Genomic DNA, 22,558 nt, shown 5'->3' with positions numbered 1-22,558 from the left:
TCCATATTTTTGATTTGATTTGATTTGATTAATTATTGTCACATGTATTAACATAGTGAAAACTAATGTTTCTTGCGTGCTATACAGACAAAACATATCATTCATAGAGAAGGAAACGATAGAGTGCAAAATGTAGTGTTACAGTCATAGCTAGGGTGCAGAGAACGATCAACTTAATGCAAGGTAAGTCCATTCAAAACTCTGACAGCAGCAGGGAAGAAACTGTTCTTGAGTCGATTGGTACGTGCCCTAAGACTTCTGTATCTTTTCCCCAAGGAAGATTTGGAAGAGAGAATGTCTGGGGTGCGTGGGGTCCTTAATTATGCCGGCTGTTTTGCTGAGGCAGTGGGAAGTGTAGACAGAGTCAATGGATGGGAGGCTGATCTGCATGATGTATTGGGCTACATTCACAAGCTTTCACAGTTCCTGATGCTTCCGATATTGATAGTTTCTGATATTGTGCACGTTCTCCTCGCATTGCCTCTTTTTCCAAACACTTCCGCCCTGTTCACATCACATGCCCAAAATATGTGAGCTTCCTTGATGTCATTGCCTCAATATCACTGCCTCAAACAAGTTCCTCTTAACACCAGCTTCCTCGAGCACTCACTTGTGTATCCGCTTCACTGCCATGACACACATACTGGATAAGAACATAAGAACATAAGAAATAGGAGCAGGAGTAGGCCATCTAGCCCTTCGAGCCTGCCCCACCATTCAATAAGATCATGGCTGATCTGTCGTGGCTCAGTTCCACTTTCCCGCCCTCTCCCCATAACCCTTAATCCCCTCTCTTATCAAGAACCCATCAATCCGCTTCTTAAAAATATTTAGCAAGGCAGCCTCCACCACTTCAACGGGCAGAGAATTCCAGAGATTCACCACCCTTTGAGTGAAGAAGTTCCTCCTCAACTCTGTTCTAAACCGCCTCCCCTTTATCTTGAGGCTGTACCCCCTAGTCCTACTGTCTTTTTTGAGCGGGAAGAGTCTCTCCACCTCTATCCTATCCATCCCATTCATCATCTTATACGTCTCAATGAGATCTCCCCTCATTCTTCTAAACTCTAGCTTTTTGTGATTTATGCACTAAAACACCTAGATCCCTCTGCACTTCACTCAGCTGCAGGCTACACAAATTTCTTTGGTAGACCCTACATCTTCCTTGATGAGTGGCCCAAGGGGCTGGAAGGTATCAACCAGTTCAAATTCAACTCAATTAACCTTAATGTGAACAAAAAAACAAAGAATTAGGTGAACCAAAGACACGCAATGCCCAACCCAATCCTTACCTGGCATTGGATTGACATGAGGGGGAAGGGGGCGTGCCAGTGTGGCCAATCCACGCCGGGTCCTCCACCACTCTGGAGATCGAGGGCGGGGCCAAAGCCTGACGTTCCTCCCGCTGAGGCTGTCAATCAGGGCGTCCGGGCGCCCACAGTTGCGGCGCATGAGCGGACTCTCATCTCGTGGCCAGATTTCAAATTCGAACTGCCAGAGGAACAGAAAGGGGGCGGAGCTTAAAGCCTCGCGCCGATGAGCGGCTCAGCCTGACCTGTCAGCTAACGGTCAACAGCCAACCCAGCCCCGCCCCCGCCCCGGGCACCTCCCCCCCCGTGCCCCGCCAAGATTATCATAAGCCACGCCCCGCCGTCATCCCGTCGTTTTTCTTCCAAATGACCTTATGACAAGTCACGCCCTTCCCGAAGCCACGCCTCTTTCTGGAAGCCCCGCCCTCCTCCCGCAAGCGTCCCTTCACAAGCCCGCTTCACAAACGACGCCCATTCCACTAAACCACGCCTCCTTCTGCTAAGTCGCGCCCCTCTCAAGCCACCGCCCCTCCCAGTCCCTTTGCCAAAGTCCCGCCCATATCTCCAAAGCCCCGCCCCCAGTAGCTTGCCGGCGGTTAATGGCGAGTACGGCGGCGGCGAGTGGAAATGCTTTGACAACCTGTGGAGGGATTTAAAAGTTTTTTAATTTAATTTCCGCGGGGCCGGTGCTCGGGGTTTACACACCCATAGAACCAGTAGATATTAACAGTGAGCCGCGGCCAGTCGGTCCATGTGCTCTCTGTGTTGATGCGGCTGAGCTGAGGGGAAAATGGCAGCGCTGCGAGTCAAGGCGCCGGCCGAGCCCGGCTTGCGGTTCCCGGCGGCCGGGCCCAAGGAAGGAGAGGCGGGCGCCGGGGACTTACCGCATCCCCCGGCAGCCCCGCGCCAGAGCCGGGAGTACCGGATGGAGGAGCTGGAGACTGTCGCCACCGTGGGTAAGTTCCGAGGCAGCGGCTGGGACTTCACCCCCCGTCCCTCAACCAGACCCCCGCCTCACCCCAAACGGACCCCCCCCCCCCTCACCCACCCGTCTCAAACCCCACGCCCACCCACCCGTCTCAAACCCCACGCCCACCCACCCGTCTCAAACCCCCCCCCACCCACCCACCCGTCTCAAACCCCCCCCCACCCACCCACCCGTCTCAAACCCCCCCCCACCCACCCACCCGTCTCAAACCCCCCCCCACCCACCCACCCGTCTCAAACCCCCCCCCACCCACCCACCCGTCTCAAACCCCCCCCCACCCACCCACCCGTCTCAAACCCCCCCCCACCCACCCACCCGTCTCAAACCCCCCCCCACCCACCCACCCGTCTCAAACCCCCCCCCACCCACCCACCCGTCTCAAACCCCCCCCCACCCACCCACCCGTCTCAAACCCCCCCCCACCCACCCACCCGTCTCAAACCCCCCCCACCCACCCACCCGTCTCAAACCCCCCCCCACCCACCCACCCACCCACCCGGACTCCCTCTCACCATCCGAGATCCACATCCTCCCCCATAGACCCACCACATTGCTGGACCCCCTTGCCCCCCCCCCCCCCCCATAGGCCCACCACATTGCTGGACCCCCTTGCCCCCCCTCCCCCCCCCCCCATAGGCCCACCGCGTTGCTGGAACCACCCCCCCACCCTCATAGACCCACCATATTGATGGGCACCCCACTAGACCCACACTGCTGTCCCCATCCCTCCCACTGGGGACCCACACTGGTGGATTTCTTCCTCCCCCCAACCCCGAACACTTATTTCATGGTTCTGTCTTGTCTTGGCATGAAAAGTCTTTGCAAGATGCAATTTTTCTTTTGCATTTATTAAGTCGTATTGATGTATTTCTCCAACCTGGCAATTTTTTTGCTCTTATCTCAATTGCACATGTTACCTATTTAATGACAAACTTTTGGCAACTTCCAGAATTATTACCCAAGGGCTCTTAATGTTTTGGGTTATCTGTTTATCTATGTATCAGTATTCCATTCTGTACATTACATGTGTAAATTTCTGTATAAAATTACAGAATCTTAACAGTGCAGAAGGTCATTTGGCCCCTTGCATCTGCTCCGCTCAGAATCCCACCTAGGCCCTATCTCCATAACCCCATGCGTTCACCCTAGCTAGTGCCCCTAACACTGAAGCGCAGTTTAGAGTGGTCAGTCACCTAACCTGCACATCTTTGGACTGGGAGGAAACCAGAGCAATCGAGGAAACCCATGTAGACATGGGGAGAATGTGCAAACTTCACACGTCCACTGACTCAAGCTGGGAATTGAACCGGGTTCCTGGCACTGAGGTAGTAGTGCCAACTGAATATTCTTTATGTAATGTATATAGTATGTCTATATGTATAACATATAGTATGCAATGTGTTAGGTATATTGCATACGTCATGCTTTTTATGTGTTCCCAAAATTTTTAAAAACATATATGGTGAGTTATTTTGATGCCCCTAAAGTACCTCTTTTCTCTCCTCTCCCATTCCATTTTGGTATTGTTGAAAGCTTTTTCTGTTCTGAATGTTGGTAAAGATGTGGGAATGAAGTGCAACTATTGATCAACTGGGATTCAATTTTATTGAATTGTGTTTAGTTTCCCGGTTTCGCTATTGCAGTCGTAAGTTTAAACTTTGTCTTGATCCAGTTTATTGTGGTGCTTATGGTGCTTTGCACATGATTTGAATTAAATAATCAAATGAAAATACAATTTCCCTTATTTTGGAATAATTAGCTTTGGTTTCCTTTTGTAGCCTCCACCTCTGGATGTTTATTGAGCTAGACCTGCAAGTTTACCTTGCAGATTTGAGTGCTTTTTGAACATGTTTAATACCGTGGGAATTGAAATAAAAAAAACATCAATTTGTGTAAGGCACTCATTTTTGCCATCCCCCTTTTGAACTTGGAATGCAAGCTTTTTGTGCTGTTTACATATGTCACCAATGAGAACAAATGAATTAAGTCAGATTTTAGCTAATGCAAAGCATTTTTGTTGTGTTATATTTTCACAGTGTAGGTTTTGGGTCTTGGGAGGGCAAGCTATACATTCCGATTTTCCACGTTTACTGTCACAGCATTATAACTCTGTCTTTGGTGATGTGTTGGAAGCTTGCTGATGTATTTACTGGGCAGTGGGTGAAAAAATCCATCAAAAACTAGTTTGGTTCCTTTACTAGGTTTGCCAATAAGCCACCTCTATTTTTAGTTCTGCCAACAAGTGAGTGGGACATACATTTGGAGTTGGCTGTAACGTGATTGAATTTTAAAAAAATAAACCTATCTTGTGTAGGATATTTTCTACATTGCACTGGTAGCAAACATAGGAACCAAATCCAGTGATAGCAAACATTTGAGTCAGACTTTGGAGGCTATTAACTGGATAAAAAATATGAATGTAATTGTTTGGATTATTGACGAATATAGGAAGTATTCAAATTATCTTTACTGGTTGCACTATTGAATACCTAGCTTCAGAACTTGGATAAGGCTAGAACATTTGAAGTGGCAAGAACTCTGGAGAGCAAATAGATTTAAAAATAAACTTCAGTCATTAATGTAACTAGAATTAATTCAGTTTCATATCAGTTGCTGTTCTGGCTTTACTTGATAAACTATAGATATAATGGATTAAATTTATTTTGGAATTTGTACCAAATGCTTCCTATAAATCTTATGAATGTTGCAAATCACTAAGTTTTTGTGGCAGTTTTCAGTGAAAAAAGAGGATGTCAAAGATTTAACCATGTGTGTTGATCATGTCTTTTGATTATTGTACAGTTGCATTATGAATTTTTTGGTGTTTGTACTGACTTTGTAAACTGTTGTCAGTCCAGTAGTTTATCATGACTGTCAGTTCTTGATACAAAATATTTGTCCTGATGCAATGGATTTGTTGCAATTTAGCTTGGTTTTCAGTAAAAAGTAACACTTCTTAAAGAAGAATTATTTTATTTTAATAAGGACAGTTAAAATAGACTTTCAAAAGCCCGACAAGCTTCATGTCACACATCGTAAGATCCCAAGGCATTTTACAGTTTTATCAAACGGAATTTGACACCAAGCAATTAAGGAGATATTAGGGTAAAAGCTTGGGCAATTGAGGGCAATAGGAGGGTTTAGGGAGGAAATTCTGGAGCTTTGAAACAAGGCTGCCAAAAGCACAGTCACCAATCATGGAGTAATTAAAATCAAGGATGCTTGAGTGCAACGTGTCCTTTATTTTGTGTAGTGTACGGCTGGTTTGTTTGTGGGCAGGTCCTTCACCTTTTATGCGCAGTCATCTATACATGGTAACTTCATTATACTCAGCATAAACGAGAACTTTGGGTTGTTGCATGGCTGCACAGCTCAAAAGACCCTTGCTGAAGAGGCCAGAATTATAGAAGCACAGGTATCTTGGCGGGTGGGGGGACTGGGAGGAGATTAGCGATAGATAGGACTGGGTGATGGATTAGAAAAAGGGTGAGAATTTTAAAATTGAGGCATTGGTTGACTAGGAGCCAGTGTAGGTTAGTAAGCACAGGAGTGATGGGTGAATAGGATTTGATGCAATTTAGGACACAGGCAGCGGAATATTGAGTGACTTCAAGTTTACAGAACGTAGAATATGGGAGACCAACCAGGAGAGCATTAGAACAGTGAGTCACTTTTATTTTGTTCACGGAATCTACATGATGTTGATGCGGGAACATTTGTTACTTGTACCTGATGATGGTCTTTCTCCTTAAATCACTAGACTTTCTTGCATTTGGTGCTCCTATGGTGGTCTTGAGGATTTCTAAGATCAGTGGCAATGAAAGAACAGCTATATATGTTGAATCTGCATGATAAGAGACTTGGAGGTGATAGTGCTCCTACACTATTGGTGGTAGATTTCACAGAATTGTTTGAGTGTACATGCGTTTGACGTTGCTTTTACCTTTCATGAATAATTTGTTTACGTTTTGGTTTGTTGATCAGTTTATATTGGGCAATGTTTCTACTTCAGTTAATTATTTCTATTGCAAAAAAAAGCAATTTTGAACAATAGTATATATAGAAAATTGAAAATGGAGGGTTTCGTTAAATTGGAAACCTTAATTTTTTTAGTATTTGTTTTCCTAATTTCCTGCTGTAACTGAATACAGCAAAAGGTAGTGAATGCTTTATAATCATTTTCCCTATAAAAGATGGATAAGTTTGAGGTTTTCTATTGTTAAAACTGAGCTTTACATTTTCAACTTGTTGCGGGTGGTGACTTGAGCTTCTGTTTTTCGAATTGTTTTTAAACTGAAATTATTTCATTAGCATGTTCTAAGTTTCGCGTAGCATTGAAGTTTCAATTGAGAATTCTGTAATTAAATTGGTTTGTTTTATTATGACGAGGGATGAGAAACCTGCTTGACTTTATTCTGTGAATCCTTGACACATGTTATCAAATCCTGAGGCTGCTTAATAACATTCAGCAGAACTCTATTTTGCAGCTTTTCGCATTGTATCACTTTTCTTTGCTTGGGGATGAAGCCAGAATACCTGCCACTGTGCTCCTATTTGTGACTTCAGAGGCTTAATATGAGCTTTGGAAATTTCACAAACAGAAAGATCTCTCTCAACATTTCTCCAGTTGAAGTACCCATCGATTAATGCTTGTTTCCTTTTACTAAGGTCAAGGAATAATTTGCAAACGTAATGGTAGACTGCCTGAGAGGTTTCTGAAAAAATTAACCAAATTCCAGTTTGTCATCCCATTTCTCTTCACACTCAGAAAATGGGAATTATGAAGGCTTTTAGCTTTCAAACTCTCCTCTCAAATTTTCCATATTACCTAGGTTTTTTGGTTTATTTAGTACGAAATAATCTATTATACACAGTGGAACAGATTTTGGCTCAAGGCAGTGCCTTCACTGTTGGTTTCTTCCCTCACTTCAACAAGAGTCAGCAACATCTTGTAGTTGCATTCCCATTTTAGAGTCCACTTCTTATTCAACTTTAGTCATCACTCACTTATGGAGGATGAGGACGAATGTACAGTTCATGCACTGTTCGATGCTTCAGACTTTTTGAAGTAAAATGACAAACTATCTTTTTGTCTACTTTGTCCTCTTGCCTTCAAATTTCTGCATTTTTGACACCAAATTGGAAGTGATGTTTCATATTGTTAAAAAAGCTGATTTTGACTTTAATGAACTCTCTGCAAGAGCAGACTTTTGCACAGTCAATCCCATGTTCATTCAAGCTCTGTAAAAATTAAACTTGCCTTTTAATTATGAAGTCTGAGATTCTGGATTTCAAACAACACCCGCTCTACCCTTCTGCCCATTCCCCCCTCTCAAACTCTTTCCTCCCCACCCCCCCTGCCTCAAATGCAACTCAGCACCCCCCCCCACTCTCCCTGCAAGTCTGTAACCCTGGCAAAACCACACCCCCCCGCCCCATTCACATGCTCTCGTCTTCCTATCCCCTCAGTCATCCCTCACCCCTCTTTCTCACATGTTCTCACAATCTCAATCTCTCTCAGCTTGAGTCTTCAAGACAGCCTCCTGCCTCACTTGTTGTCTCTTCTTGCTGGTAGGGCTTGATTCTGCATCTGACTGTTGCTGGCTGTCCTGACCTCATCATTGGCTGGGTCGAGTCACCCCTCGCCTGCTTCCCATGTTGCTCAACGGCTGCTGACAGCTGACTGATTTTTGTTCAGTACCTCGCTGTTGCTGGGCATCAGTCAAGACCTGTTAACTCTGCATTTGCTGAAAGGCTGTTGACTGCACTCAACGAGCAGGTATGGGGTGATTCAACCAGGGTTCAGAAAGATAAACCAGCCAGCAACAGCAAGGTGCTGAACAAAAATCACAATCTCTCATATAGCAAAAAAGGCTATCAGCTAAAGTTTTAGTCCCTGGTAAAATTTTATTTCTGGACAGAATGAATCGGGAAAATCTTGCCAATCGTGACACAGTATCAGTGTGACTAACCCTGGTTACACCTAAAAAGTCAGACAATAGATCATGCAGTTTGTGGTTTTGGATATTGCTTCATGTTCAGTTAGGTTCTAAGAATTCCTGCTGTGCTATGTATAGCACATCTATTTGGATTGTCCAGGATTATGCTGCATTTGTTACGAAACGATTCTGCAGTTGTAACAGCAAGTTTGACATTTCAGTGGGTTGTATTCTTACAGCTGATTTACAGAGATCTTTTAAAAATGATGTCAGTGATCATTCTGAAGTTTTCTGGTTAAAGAAGAATTGCTGCCTAATTCTGATCTACTGACAATGAAGTTCTTCCAGGCTTTAGTGAACTCTTAGATGTGTATCAATCATGCTAGCAACGTGGTTTTACATGTTGTGATGCTGACACATCTTGGGATTCAACTTCCAACTGTTAAATTCTAGAGAGGAAGAAACTTAAAAGTTTGCCAATCATAGTGATTTGTGTTGCCAAAAGGAAATTGAGTGGTTTCAAAAAGAGGCAAAATGTTATTGGCTACTCAGACATCTGCCTGAACTACACTATATCGACAAGCCAGACTTTTGAGTAAAACCAGAGCGTTTGTCATTTGCAATAAAGGTGACTCGCAGCATATTAGAATATGTAACCAGGTGTGGGCTCGTTCACGGCAAAAATATCCAATATCCAAAATAAAATATTTCTGAAAGCATCAATGGTTACCTCAGCTGTGTTTTTAAGAAAATGGATGCAGTATGTAGAATAATTACAATATCTTGTTACTTCAGAATTAAAGTTTATTATCAACTATTTTGTATTTCAAAAATATGGATTTGTATATGTTTACTTTGTACTGGTCACATGGATTTGATCTGTGTTGGATTTTAGTAGTTCTGACATTGTTCATGTTGTTTTATGTATAGCACTGTGGATGGAGCAGTGTTTTGTGCTTTTCAAAGTCTAGTTGTAGTAAGTAAGGACAAGTCTGAAGTCAGTTTAATTGTTGATGCTGAAGGTTTGCAGATTACCTAGTGCTTGTAAATTCCCACTAGGTTAATGTGCAAGTTTCTCGGTGGCTGAAGAAATCTATAATTCACATCATAAAATGAGCAATTTTCTTTAGATTTAACAGCTGTGTGTCTGTAACACTAAGAGGTGGTACATCCATTAATGGGCTTATTTGTGTTATTGCATGTTTAGCCTTTTTTTAGTCCACTGATGCCATGCTTTACAAACTATTATTTGATCTTGACTTTGATCATTGTGATTCAAAAAATAATCAAATCTAACTTTTTTCAAAGGTTTAAAAAGCCAACTTAATTACAAATTTGACATTAGAGTGGTTGTGTATTCACACCCAATCACACTTTCCTCCCATCAATGAAGTCATGATCATTTGTTGGTTGATGTACCCAGGAAAGTTGTGGTACCGTGTTTAACACATTAGATGATTTGAAAATAAAGCTAGGTACTTTGTTGCGGTTATTAAGTTCCACAGTTTTTGGCTTTGATTGAATAGCATACACAGATCGCTAGGACTATCACAACACAAGGTTTTAAATCTTTGTAAATTATTAAAAAGAATTGAGAGCATTCTGACATTGCATCTGAAAAAACAATCTGTGCTGAACGTAGATAGAGAGATTGGGTACATATGACCAATGATTAAGATGAAGATTAACATTACAACATCACTACTCATTCATGAACGTGTTGCTGAAGTTTGCTGGTAATTATGTGGGTTCGTTTGGCTGTCAGTCAAAGCATTTGTATGGCTTATTTATAATTTTGGACAGGATACTGTGAACATAGTTATAAAAAAAGTAAATGTACAAATATTTTGGCTCCTATCATTAGAAGTTTATTTAGTAGGAGTGCCAAGTTCCTTTCCCTAGGTTCTTTAATGACATAAATCAAATTCCTGGCACCAGCCCATATCACTCAATTTTTGAACTCTGTCTCATAACTTGCACTGATAGGATTTGAACTTCTAACTTTAAGAATTGCTAGTCCAGCGTCATAAACACAACATAACCAAGCTAGTTTTGTCATTACCACAACGTAGTCAGTAAAGTGAAGCTGATTTGCAACTTGGACCATATATAGTTTTACAATATCAGCTGAGCAGAATTTGCCAAGTTTTACTCCCTCACAAGACCATCCCATTTTGTATCTAAAACTTGAGGTATAATCTTTCCATCTTAGATTGTAAACTTATGAATCAGCCATTTCTATAGACTCAGGGAAATTGTGGTATTGAGTGTTTAACACATTAGATGATTTGAAAGTAAAACTAGGTACTTCGTTATGGTTATTAAATTCCAAATTTAAACTACACTTTGATTTTAATACTTTCTTGTTGGAGAGTTTTAAATGCAATTCTTGGTTTTTGATTAAACACTATGCTTTGGATATTGATGTTTTTGAAAACTATTTGACCCGAAGTTTCTATCTGCGCAAACTCGATCATTCAGAAATCCTGACTTGTTCTCACTAACCTACTTGAGCATTATACATCCCAAGAAATGATTTTCAAGATTCTGATCATAATTTACAAATTTCTGTTTTTTCTCCAAGCTAATTTTGCAACAAAACACAGTTATCAAATTTAACATTTTAATTGTGAATGTACTTACCGGTGGTCAATTGAGGAAAGGAAAGTGCTTGCCATTGACCTCAAGATACCTTAAAGCAGTTCATGACCAATGCTGCCGAGAAGATTATTGGCTCAATCATCTTTTGAATTCATTTGTCTGTGTATGTTATGCATTTGATTGTGTAGTTTGTCAGAGTTGAATAATTACAACTAAAACTGAAGGACTGATGATGAAAGCAGTAAATACATTCCATTAAATGCTGGCAGCAATTTTGGAGTATCCAAAGGATGGAACCTGGTTCTGCTTCTGTTGGCAAGTGGAGACTTCAGCAATTCTCTATTTCCAATGCAAGGGATGAAATAATCAATCTGCATGCCACAGACAGACAAAACAACTACTGGGACAAGTTTATGAATCAATATTTAATTGTATTTTCTAATCTGGATATAGTCATTGTAGGTTCTGCTGACAAGAGCCCAGTTTTACCTATACAAGCCAAGAACAGGTGGTATTTTGGAATTGTTCTGTGTATACAAGGTATACACAGGTATATAGAAGGTTCTGTGTATTCTGTGTTTTACAAGGATGTTGCCTGGATTGGGAGGCATGCCTTGAGGATAGGTTGAGGGAGCTAGGTCTCTTCTCCCTGGAGAGTTGAAGGTTGAGAGGTGACCTGATAGAAGTTTGTAAGATGCTGAGAGGTATAGATAGGGTGGATTCTCGGAGGCTATTTCCCAGGGCTGAAATGGTCGCTACGAGAGGACACAGGTTTAAGGTGCTGGGGAGTAGGTACAGAGGAGATGTCAGGGATAAGTTTTTCACTGAGGGTGGTGAGTGAGTGGAATCGGCTGCTGTTGCTGGTGGTAGAGGTGAACTTGCTGGGGTCTTTTAAGAGACTTCTGGATGAGTACATGGGATTTAATGGGATTGAGAGTTATAGATAGGCCTGGTAGGTATGGATATGATCGACGCAACTTGTGGGCCGAAGGGCCTGTTTGTCCTGTAGTATTCTATGTTCTGTGTATACTCGAACAGTTTTTAAAATCACTTTGGCATTGAATCTTCCTTGTCCATTTCATTGTCTTAACTCTTGTAAGAGTGTGTTAGTTTGGAAGATTTACCAGGGCTTGAGCACAAAACTTAGACTGAGTGCAATACCAAAGACAATGGATGAATAATGGATAAGCTGTTTAAAAACTTGAATCATAAAATCCTTCTTTTTATTCCTCATGTTTTTACTGGTGCTTCTCTTCACTTAAAGTTTTATTTATGTCATTTTTATTTTAACTGAATTAAAATATTTCTATAAGATTTTACAAAAAAGATTTTTGCTTAAAGTTAGAAATGTAAAAACAAGATTATGCTACAGTATCTTGCGTTTGTTTTCATTTCTTGCACACGTGAAGCAGTTTTAATTTTCAGCACCCAACGAAGAAACTACACCCTGGTTAAATGCATAGCGCAGCCTCCAGTGCTGAACTACATGCTTTAGTTCTAATGTCAGAAATAAGTCTCTGGACTTAATTGTGGAGAGCTTTTCCAGATTTCTACCCTTTACAAATTGCATCTTGTCCAAATCTTTGCTGAAAACATTCCTTGTTTCCTACATGCATCTACTAAATTTATCCTGGTACCATTTGAAAAACCTTTTCCAAATTTATAAATCCTCCCATTGCCTTTTCCTTCCTATCCCTGCAGCCTTATTCAGCCTGTATCAATTTGAACCATTGACCTTTGTATCCAGTCTCATTGTCTTACCTCTAAAGGCAGAACCCCTATTGTTTTAGCCGAGTATCCTGCACAATTAGCTGTTTTGGATTTGCTCCTTATTTAAATGCTTTCCTGTCTTTTTGAAATTAGTATAAACATTTTGAAATCTCATAAACCACTGCAATTTTTTTGTTTCTGTTCATTTGATCCATATGTATATGCCCTTGCACTCGCAGCTTTTTGCATTTTCTTTTGGCTTTTATCTCATTTTCTTCTCCACACTCAGGATTATCCGAAACTACTTGTACCCTTGTTGCCATTATACTCATTAATGGACCCTAAATATGTTCAAATCTTTTAGTTGCCTTGATCATTCCTATCTTCCTGCCACATCTTTTCAGAACGGTACTGTCCTCCAATCCTACATTCTCCTCATCCATTGTTGATTTCCTTCACTATTAACATGGTAGCACCATGGTTAGCACTGCCACCTCACAGCTCCAGGGACTTGGGTTCAATTCCAGCCTTAGGTGACCAAATGGAGCTTATATATTCTTCCTGTGTCTGCGTGGGTTTCCTCCGGGCGCTTCAGTTTTTTTCCATTATCCCAAGACGTGTAGGTTAGATGGATTGGCCATGGTAAATGTGTGGGTTTACAGGGAGAGAGGTCCTGGATGATCTGTCAGAAAGTCAGTGCAGACTTGATGGGCCAAATGGTTTCTTCAGCACTAGGGATTCTATGATTTTGTATTATTGGAAAAGGCAATAGCCGAGTAAGTCCTGTTTTATAGCACGTCTTGTGTCACCTTCCATTACTCTATTGATGATTGTGAGTAGACTGATGGAATGGTAATGAAATAGATTTGATTTTTCTTGTGTTCTTGTGGACAGGACACACCTAGGCAATTTTCCACATTAAGAAGTTGCCAGTGTTGTAGCTGTGCTGGGAAGCTCGTCTAAGGGTGTGGCTAAGTCTAAAACTCAAGTCTACAACACTATTAAAATGTTAATTGCAGCTATTAAGTGATACTTTATACACAGGGTACAATAAAACCATCAGATCTTTGACCATCTGCCAAACCTGCAGGGTAGTTGAACATCTGATTGAAGGTATTTTTAAATTAAATTGCTGTTTCGATTCGTAGAACACTACAGCACAGACAGGCCCTTCGGCCCACACGTTGCGCCAATCACATCTATACCTACCAAGCCATAGAACTATCTGTAACTCCTGATGTCATTAGATCCCATATACTCATCCAGAAGTCTTTTAAAAGACCCCAGTGAGTTTGCCTCCCCCACCACTGACGGCAGCCAATTCCACTCACTCACCTCTGAATGAAAAACTTTCCCCTAACATCTCCTCTGTACTTGCTTCCCAGCACCTTAAACCTGTGTCTTCTCGTAGCGACCATTTCAACCCTGGGAAATAGCCTCCGAGAATCCACCCTATTTATTCCTCTCAACATTTTATAAACCTCCATCAGGTCGCCTCTCAACCTTCGTCTCTCCAGGGAGAAGAGACCTAGCTCCCTTAACCTATCTTCATAAGACATACCACCCAATCCAGGCAACATCCTTGTAAGTCTCCTCTGCACCCTCTCAATAGCTTCCTGTAGTGAGGCGACCAGAACTGCGCACAGTACTCCAAGTGGGGTCTGACAAGGGTCTTGTAAAGTTGCAGCATTACCTCCCAACTCCTAAACTCAATCCCTCGATTAATGAAGGCCAGTACACCATACGCCTTCTTGACCACATCCTCCACCTGTGAGGCCGATTTAAGAGTCCTATGGACTTTCCCTTTCATCCTGTTCTCAGACTCTAGCATAAAGGATGAACTGCTCCATTCACATTGGCATTTTCTTGACTATTTCTGTTCCCTTTGCCTGAAAAGATTGCTTCACATTGGAATATGGTTCCAGTGACCTAATCCTCCAGTGCTTTGAACATATGACTATTTTTAATGTACAATTTTTTTTTGGTTTACCATTCAACTGAGGAAAGTGAAGTTGAAACAAATTTGATCTTGCCTTTTCCTAGTGTTCACAGGGATGCTTTCCATTAGTTCCTAAAATGCTGTCTATGTTTATTGATCCACCATTTTAATTTATCGGCAGGGAGATTAATTAAGCAGTTCCAAAATAATTGCCAGAGCTGATCATTGAGTGGAGGTGAAATCTTGAATCTTGCTGGTCTGTCCAGCACAAGAGCTTATCTGGCAGTATGTTTGTCAATGGAGTTACTAAGTGCAAAGTTCTCGAGTTTGCAACAGAAAATATTCTCCACTCTTCTTTCTTAGCAGTCAACCCATTCAGCTAAAAATATGGCTGAAGACCTTCTGGAAATGCGTGGCCATGCTTGGTATAGTAAATATAAAAGTGACCAGTTTGGCTCAGTTCTAAGTATTACACGTATGACCATTGGAACCATAAGGCCAATGAAATGTTATCAATATCTGTTTCTTTTCCATCAAGAGAGATTATTAGTTCCTGGAAAAATGTGATCGTCACAACAGTTTACGTATATTCACTCCTCGCACGCAAAAACAACTTGAAGTGGATATGGAGGGTGTACTTTGTGACCTGAATCTGGAGAAAAGTCCTGAGACATGCTTTTGAAAATTTAAGAATAGAGTTAGCAAGAGATAGCAGTTGATGTCTTCATCTTTGGCCTCCATTGTTGGAGTGGGCAGATGGAACATAGAACACTACAGCTCAAACAGGCTCTTTGGCCCACAAGTTGCACCGATCATATCCCTACCTATAATCCTCAATCCCATTAAATCCCATGTACTCATCCATAAGTCTCAAGACCCCAACGAGTTTGCCTCCATCACCACTGACGGCAGCCGATTCCACTCACTCACCACTGAGTGAAAAACTTACCCCTGACATCTCCTCTGTACCTATTCCCCAGCATCTTAGACTTGTGCCCTCTCGTAGCGACCATTTTAGCCCTGGGAAATAGCCTCCGAGAATCCACCCTATCTATACCTCTCAACATCTTATAAACCTGCATCAGGTCGCCTCTCATCCTTTGTCTCTCCAGGGAGAAAAGACCTAGCTCCCTCAACCTATCCTCATAAGGCATGCCACCCAATCCAGACAACATCCTTGTAAATCTCCTCTGCACCCTTTCAATAGCTTCCACGTCCTTCTTGTAGTGAGGCGACCAGAACTGCGCACAGTACTCCAAGTGGGGTCTGACAAGGGTCTTGTAAAGTTTCAGCATTATCTCCCGACTCCTAAACTCAATCCCTCGATTAATGAAGGCCAGTACACCATATGCCTTCTTGACCATGTCCTCCATCTGCAAGGCCGATTTAAGAGTCCTATGGACCTGGATCCCAAGGTCCTTCTGATCCTGTACACTGCTAAGAGTCCTACTCTTGAAATTATATGACGTATGGTTATCTAATGTCAGAACTATAGCGTGCTTGAGTAGAGTTTCCAAATTGAAATGACAAAATTCAAAAATTCATAAAGAAGTTGTGTATGGGATCATAGAATTCTGTAAGAAATCTCACAACATCAGGTTAAAGTCCAACAGGTTTATTTGGTAGCAAACGCCACTAGCTTTCGGGGCTCTGCCCCTTTGTCAAGTGAGTGGGGAGTTCTGATCACAAGCAGGGCATATAGAGACACACACTCAATTTACGGTTTTCTAGGTATTGTTTGTCAGCTGAGCTAGTGCAGAGTTCTGGAGTTTTCAGCAGAAATTTATCTCTGCCCTACTTCCACATCGGTCAATTCATTGAACTAAAATGTGATTGAGGATTCCCCAGGGAGTACCTGGCTGCTGCACGTCTAATCAAGTTAGACTTAGTTATTCTATCACTGATTTATGCTCAATTCAAGAGGCCCTCTTAAACAGTTGGAGTATTGCTTCCAAATTTTAGGACTAAGTTGCTGCCTGGGGACCTTGGTGTAATATATGCTGTAGGTGCTAATATGCAACTAAGTATTAGCTAAGAAGCTTAGCCTGCTTAAGGAAATGTCTGGAGCCAGTGAACTCAAGGTAATTTCTACAGATTCAAATTTGTAACCATTGATGTTTATGAATAAAGTTTAACAGTGAATGCTGATACTTCTTGTTTACTATGCGCTGTTATATATTTTGAGTTAATTTGAAATACTTGTCTTGCCTTGATGAATATGCTAGGATTTTGTGATAATAGCTTAATAAAGCCAGCATTCAAAGAAAAAGCAATTTGTGCAACAGATTGTATACCTTTATCAGCTACAAGTTAGACTTCCTTGGGTTTCCAAAAGCTTGATTTGTTTAAATATGCTGTAGAATAAGCATTCTGGAAAAACTCTAAAATAGCTCATTAGTCATTAGTGGAGAGTGTTCTGTAGATTTTAAGATTTTTGGTTGCTTTCTGGGAACAATATGGATGATTTTATATTTCAATGTTGTGTTGGCAAGGGTAAGGCATTAGAGCATACACTGATAGGCAAGTTTAAAATACAGTAAAAAGTCTGACAACACCAGGTTTTAGTCCAACCTATTTATTTGATAATATTATATAATAGTATATTATCAAATAAGTAGGTTGGGCGAGTATATTATCAAATAAATAGGTTGGACTAAAACCTGGTGTTGTCAGACTTTTTACTGTGTTTACACCAGTCCAACGCCGGCATACCCACATCAAGTTTAAAATATGCAGTTTTTGGTTGTGTTTGACTTGACGAGGCTTATGTGGTGGTCTTGCCAGTGACACCTACATCTCAATAAGGTATTTTAAAAAGTAGGGGTGGGCCTATAAGGAGCATTATGAGGTGCTGCTGAGAAAGTTGGAGAGATGAACAGCTTAGCTACCATCTCTGCATTGCACTCAGTTCCCTGGTGACGGTGGCTGTTACCCTTTTTGCCATGTTTATCCAGGCTAGTTTTATTGGGGCCTGGGGGAGTTCAAGCAGTTTTGAGGGAACAGTTGCCTCATCTGCCTTCTTGAACTCACTTTCTTCATTAGGGCTTTAATGTTTGAAGCATGAGAGAATCACAGTAGGACTAGGGGGCACAGCCTCAAGATAAAGGGGGGGTGGTTTAGAACAGAGTTGAGGAAGAACTTCTTCACTCAAAGGGTGGTGAATCTCTGGAATTCTCTGCCCGTTGAGGTGGTGGAGGCTACCTCGCTAAATATTTTTAAGACGCGGGTTGATGGGATTCTGATGAGAGGGGATTAAGGGTTATGGGGAGAGGGCAGGAATGTGGAACTGAGCCACGACAGATCAGCCATGATCTTATTGAATGGCGGGGCAGGCTCGAAGGGCCAGATGGCCTACTCCTGCTCCTATTTCTTATGTTCTTATTTGACTTAGCTTGCCAAAAGTCCAGGTAAAGGTTCAGCCTTACTTTAAGAGGGACATACTTTAAAGCAGGCCTCCTCAGTTGCACTGGGAATCACATCAGTGATGTTGGTGAGCTGGCTAACTTGTAGTTATGATAGCCCACCAATTGTTTTAACATTTGGATCAGGAGTTTTAAATTAAAGCACAGGTCTTGTGAAAATGCCATCCGTATGTGTATCCAGTTCAGAACTTAAGTTAAAATTGGAACTTTAGCTTTTTCTGCTGAATTTGGAGTTTGAAGTTGCAGAGGTGAAATGAAGCTCATAATGCAATAGTCCTTCCCTGAAATTAGTACAATATATTATGAATTAAGAGGGTTAAGGGCCATCAAATTTGGTGACAAAATTGTGTTCAGATGATTTAATGTTTGTACTAAACAGAACTGATAAATGGCCATAAAAATATGCTTTCTTAAAGTTGTTCTTGTACACAAGTTAAATTATTAGTTGCAATCATGCACTGTCCAAAATTATTCATCTCTATTATTGATGCATGATTGGGCAAAGGATATTTTTTAATTTAAGGAATTTTGATAAGAGTCAGAACTTATGGTGCAGGATGTTGCCATTGCCCTAAGAGGAGACAAGGTAACTCAAGAAATGGTGGCAAAGTGACATCAGCTTGGGACTTTTAAAAGCCTTTGATGATGGAGGAATGCAAGCTCGTATAAAAATAGTGTGCTGCTGCTGCTTAATAATATGCTCAACGTGCAGGAAGGGGGAAGTACAGAATGGCACTTTTAAACTTCAGAAAAGAAAATAGCAAATTACAAGCACTAATAGCTACAGCATATTAGAATTATACAGTTTAAAAAACAAATCGGCAGTTTGTCCCATCCCATGTTGGTTTTTATCCTCCGGATGAGCATTAGCCCGAATTGCTTATTACTGCCATGCTCCCATATTTCCTCACTTCCCTTTCCTTCAATTGCTTAAGTAATCTGTCAACGTGAACTGAGCTTCACGTGCTTGTGCTCCAAGTTCATCATGTTAGTTTCTCCTGTCTGAACTAGATCCCTTAGATTTCATTTTGCCTCTATGTTTTGTCTTTCTGGGATCTGTGAATCACTAGAAATGATATTTGTCTCATATCCTGGCCAATGTTTATCCCTCAACTGTATTGCAACTGCACTTCAAATGTACTTATGCACTTTGGACGTTCTGTGGCCGTGAAGCTCTTCTAAATAATTCCAAATGAAAGTTATTTATTTATTTATTTGATTCCATCCCTTTATATCTTAAGTATTTCCATTGTATCATCCTGTAATCTCTATCTGTTTTGTATTTGTATTTCCTCATTCCAGCTGTATCCCAGTGAATCTGTGCTGATGCTTTCCATTTCCTCAACATCCTCCTTGTGGTGTGCAGCCTGAAATAACACTCTCTAATGGAGTTGTGATTTCCCTTGGGTTTAATATAGATTCACCAGCACGTTTCAACATTTATATTCATACCAGTTACCATAAAATTCTGTATTTCATTAGCTTTTTATTGCCTCATTCAAAACAGTGTTGGTTGTGCAGTCGTCTGACCTTGAACCACAAAATGTTTCTTCCTCATCAACCAGCTTCCTTTGAGCAATAATGTACCTTTTTTCAAGCAAAATCTACTCCCTTTCATCTACCGTTATTGAATTCCATCTGCCACTACTTCGCTAATTTCACCATTCAATAATATGCTCTTTGTGCCGAATTATCAGTAGTTCCACGGTACAACCGTACAAACTAATGGCAAACATAGCCCCTGAGCCTGTTATTTAAATTTTATTTTTCAGGATGTGTGTTGCTGATTAGGCCAACATTATTGCCCAACCCGAGTTGCCCTTGGTGGGGTGACCTGCCTTGGATCACTGCAGCCCCTCAAATGTAGGTAGACTTTCACATGTGGAAGGGAGGGAGTTCCAGGATTTTAATCCAGCAAGAATGAAGAAACAGTCATGTGTTTCCAAGTCAGGATGGTGATGAAGGCATGTAAAATCACTGGCTCAACACATCTGTCCCTGATGAGCTCAATGCATTCTACACCTCTTTTGAGCAAGCGGTCAGTGAGAGCATACCCTCCACCCTGGAAGCCCTGAATGAACCTGTATTTGGGGTCACCATTACAGATGTCAGAGCAGCTTTGAAGGTCAGCACAGAGAAAGCAACTGGCCCGGATGGGGTGCCTGGACATGCACTCGTCCTGTGTGGATCAACTGGTGGAGGTATTCACAGATATCTTCAACCACTCTTTACACCAATCTGAGTCCATATTTGCTTCAGGAAGGCAACCATCATCGCGATACCTAAAACAAACCAAGCAACATGCCTTAATGACTATCGGCCGGTGGCTCTGACATCCATCGTTATGAAGTGCTTCGAAACGTTAGGCTGGAATTGATTTGTGCAATACTATCGGACTACCTGGATCGCTACAGTTTGCCTACCACAGCAGTTGGTCCGCAGCAGATACAATTTCCCTGGCTCTGCATTCAACTCTGGAACACCTAGATAATAAGGACACCTATGTCAGACTCCTATTTATTGACTACAGCTCAGCCTTCAGGATTATTATTCTCACAAAACTCAACTCATCTCCAAATTCTATGGCCTGGGCCTCAACACCTCCCTCTGCGGCTGAATCCTGAACTTCCTAATTCACAAACCACAGTCAGTAAAGAGAGGCAACAACACCACCTCCATGATCATCCTCAACACCGGTGCCCCACAAGGCTGTGTTCTCAGCCCCCCACTTATACTCCTTGTACACCTATGAATGTGCGGCCAAATTCCCCTCCAATTCAATTTTCAAGTTTGCTGACAACACCACCGTAGTGGGTTGGATCTTAAACAATGATGAGACAGAGTACAGGAATGATAGGGAATTTGATGAACTGGTGTGGCAACAATAACCTCTCCTTCAATGTCAACAAAATGAAGGAGATTGTCATCGACTTCAGGAAGCATAAAAGGAGAACATGACCATGTCTACATCAGTGGAGGAGAAAGGGTCGAGAGCTTCAAGTTTTTAGGTGTCCAGATCACCAACAACCTGTCCTGGGCTGCCCATGCCAACACTATAATTAAGAAAGCCCACCAAAACTCTACTTTCTCAGAAGACTAAAGAAATTTGGCACTTCAGTGATGACTCTCACCAACTTTTACAGATGCACCATAGAAAATATTATTTCTGGTTGTATCACAGCTTGGTATGGCTCCTGCTTTGCCCAAGACTGCAAGGAACTACAAAAGGTCATGAATCCAATCCATCATGCAAGCCAGCCTCCCATCCATTGACCTTGTCTACACTTACTGCTGCCTTGGCAAAGCAGCCAGCATAATTAAGGACCCCATGCGTCCTGGACATTCTCTCTTCCACCTTCTTCCATCGAGAAAAAGATAAAAGTCTGAGGTCATGTGCCAACCGACTCGAGAACAGCATCTTCCCTGCTGCTGTCAGACTTTTGAATGGACTTACCTTGCATTAAGTTGATCTTTCTCTACACCCTGGCTGTGACTATAATACTAATCCTGCGCATTCTCATTTCCTTCTCTATGAACGGTATGTTTTGTCTGTACAGCATGCAAGAAACGATACCTTTCACTATGTTAATACATGTGACAACAATAAATCAAATCAAAAGGAGTCGTCCCCTTGTTCCTAAGCAAAAATCTAACTTTCCTTTAAGCCATGTCTGCTTTCACATCGTAAAAGCTCATTACCATATGGGTATTTGAACCAAACTGAAGTCATAAGTCTTTAAAATACAGAAGCAAAAATTGCACATTAAGCTATAACCTAATTCTAATATTTACAAATACAACTATAGATTATTTAAAATTACCTCTGTTTCCCTGACACACAATCTCTGCATTTATCATATGAAGGGCTCAGGATCTTGCATCTTTAATAAGATCGCCCCTCACTCTTTTAAATTTCAATGGATAAAGGCTCAACCTGTCTTGGTTCGCATGTGTCAAAACACATACACCGAATTCTGCAGTATATCTCCATTTAAATAACATGCTGCCTTTCTATTCCTCCTAAAGTTGACAAGTTCACATTTTCCCACATTCTCGCGTTTTCCCACGTAACTCCATTTGCCAGTTTTTTTTTGTCCTGTCATCGAACTTATCGATACCCCTTTGCAAGCTACTTGTAAGTCTTTGTTTCCTTCCTATCTTTGTGTCCTTAGGACATTTAGCAACTAAACGTTCAGTCCCTTGATATAATTTGTAAATAGTTATACCCCCGATCTCTGTGACACTCCACTCATTACATCTTGCCAACCCAAAAATGACATAAAAAATTTGTCTACTTTGTTTCCTGTTGGCTAACCCATCAGCACACCGTCGTTAATTCCACCCTGTTTTCTTCCTCCTCATTAGTATTTTGATACGTTAGTCCCAAAGCCCTTAACTTTTTTCTCACCAAACTTCTGTATGGAATTGTGTCAAAGATCTTAGGAAAGTTCATGTATCACATAATCACTGCATTTCTGCAGCATGCCTCCTACCCACCTCCCTTCCCCTCAATCTGCCATAATACATCGCCTCAGCACTGTTACCTGACTTAGCTGTCTACCCTTTCTGAAATCCATGTTGGCTAGATGAAAATTTTAGTGAGTCTTTCAGGGAAAGAAACCGGATAACAGGGGAATTGCTTGATAGAACAG

At 41.6% G+C, this 22,558-nt stretch overlaps 1 protein-coding gene across 1 annotated transcript in view; it reads left to right on the top strand.

Annotated features, from left to right (window-relative positions):
- The first annotated feature begins 1,898 nt into the window (after window positions 1–1,898).
- The window catches only part of prkx (protein kinase X-linked), a 110,134-nt gene continuing 89,474 nt past the window's right edge, over window positions 1,899–22,558 (top strand). The window contains exon 1 of the mRNA XM_080197664.1: window positions 1,899–2,263. Within this exon, the coding sequence (XP_080053790.1) occupies window positions 2,098–2,263 (166 nt within the window). The 5' untranslated portion in view covers window positions 1,899–2,097. The remainder of the gene's footprint in view (window positions 2,264–22,558) is intronic.

This window comes from Carcharhinus amblyrhynchos, chromosome 10 (genome assembly GCF_965287045.1).
Source record: "Carcharhinus amblyrhynchos chromosome 10, sCarAmb.v2.hapA, whole genome shotgun sequence".
Taxonomy (NCBI): Eukaryota; Metazoa; Chordata; class Chondrichthyes; order Carcharhiniformes; family Carcharhinidae; genus Carcharhinus; species Carcharhinus amblyrhynchos.
The sequence above is the reverse complement of the archived record's forward strand: the minus strand, read 5'-3'. Positions and strand labels throughout refer to the sequence as shown.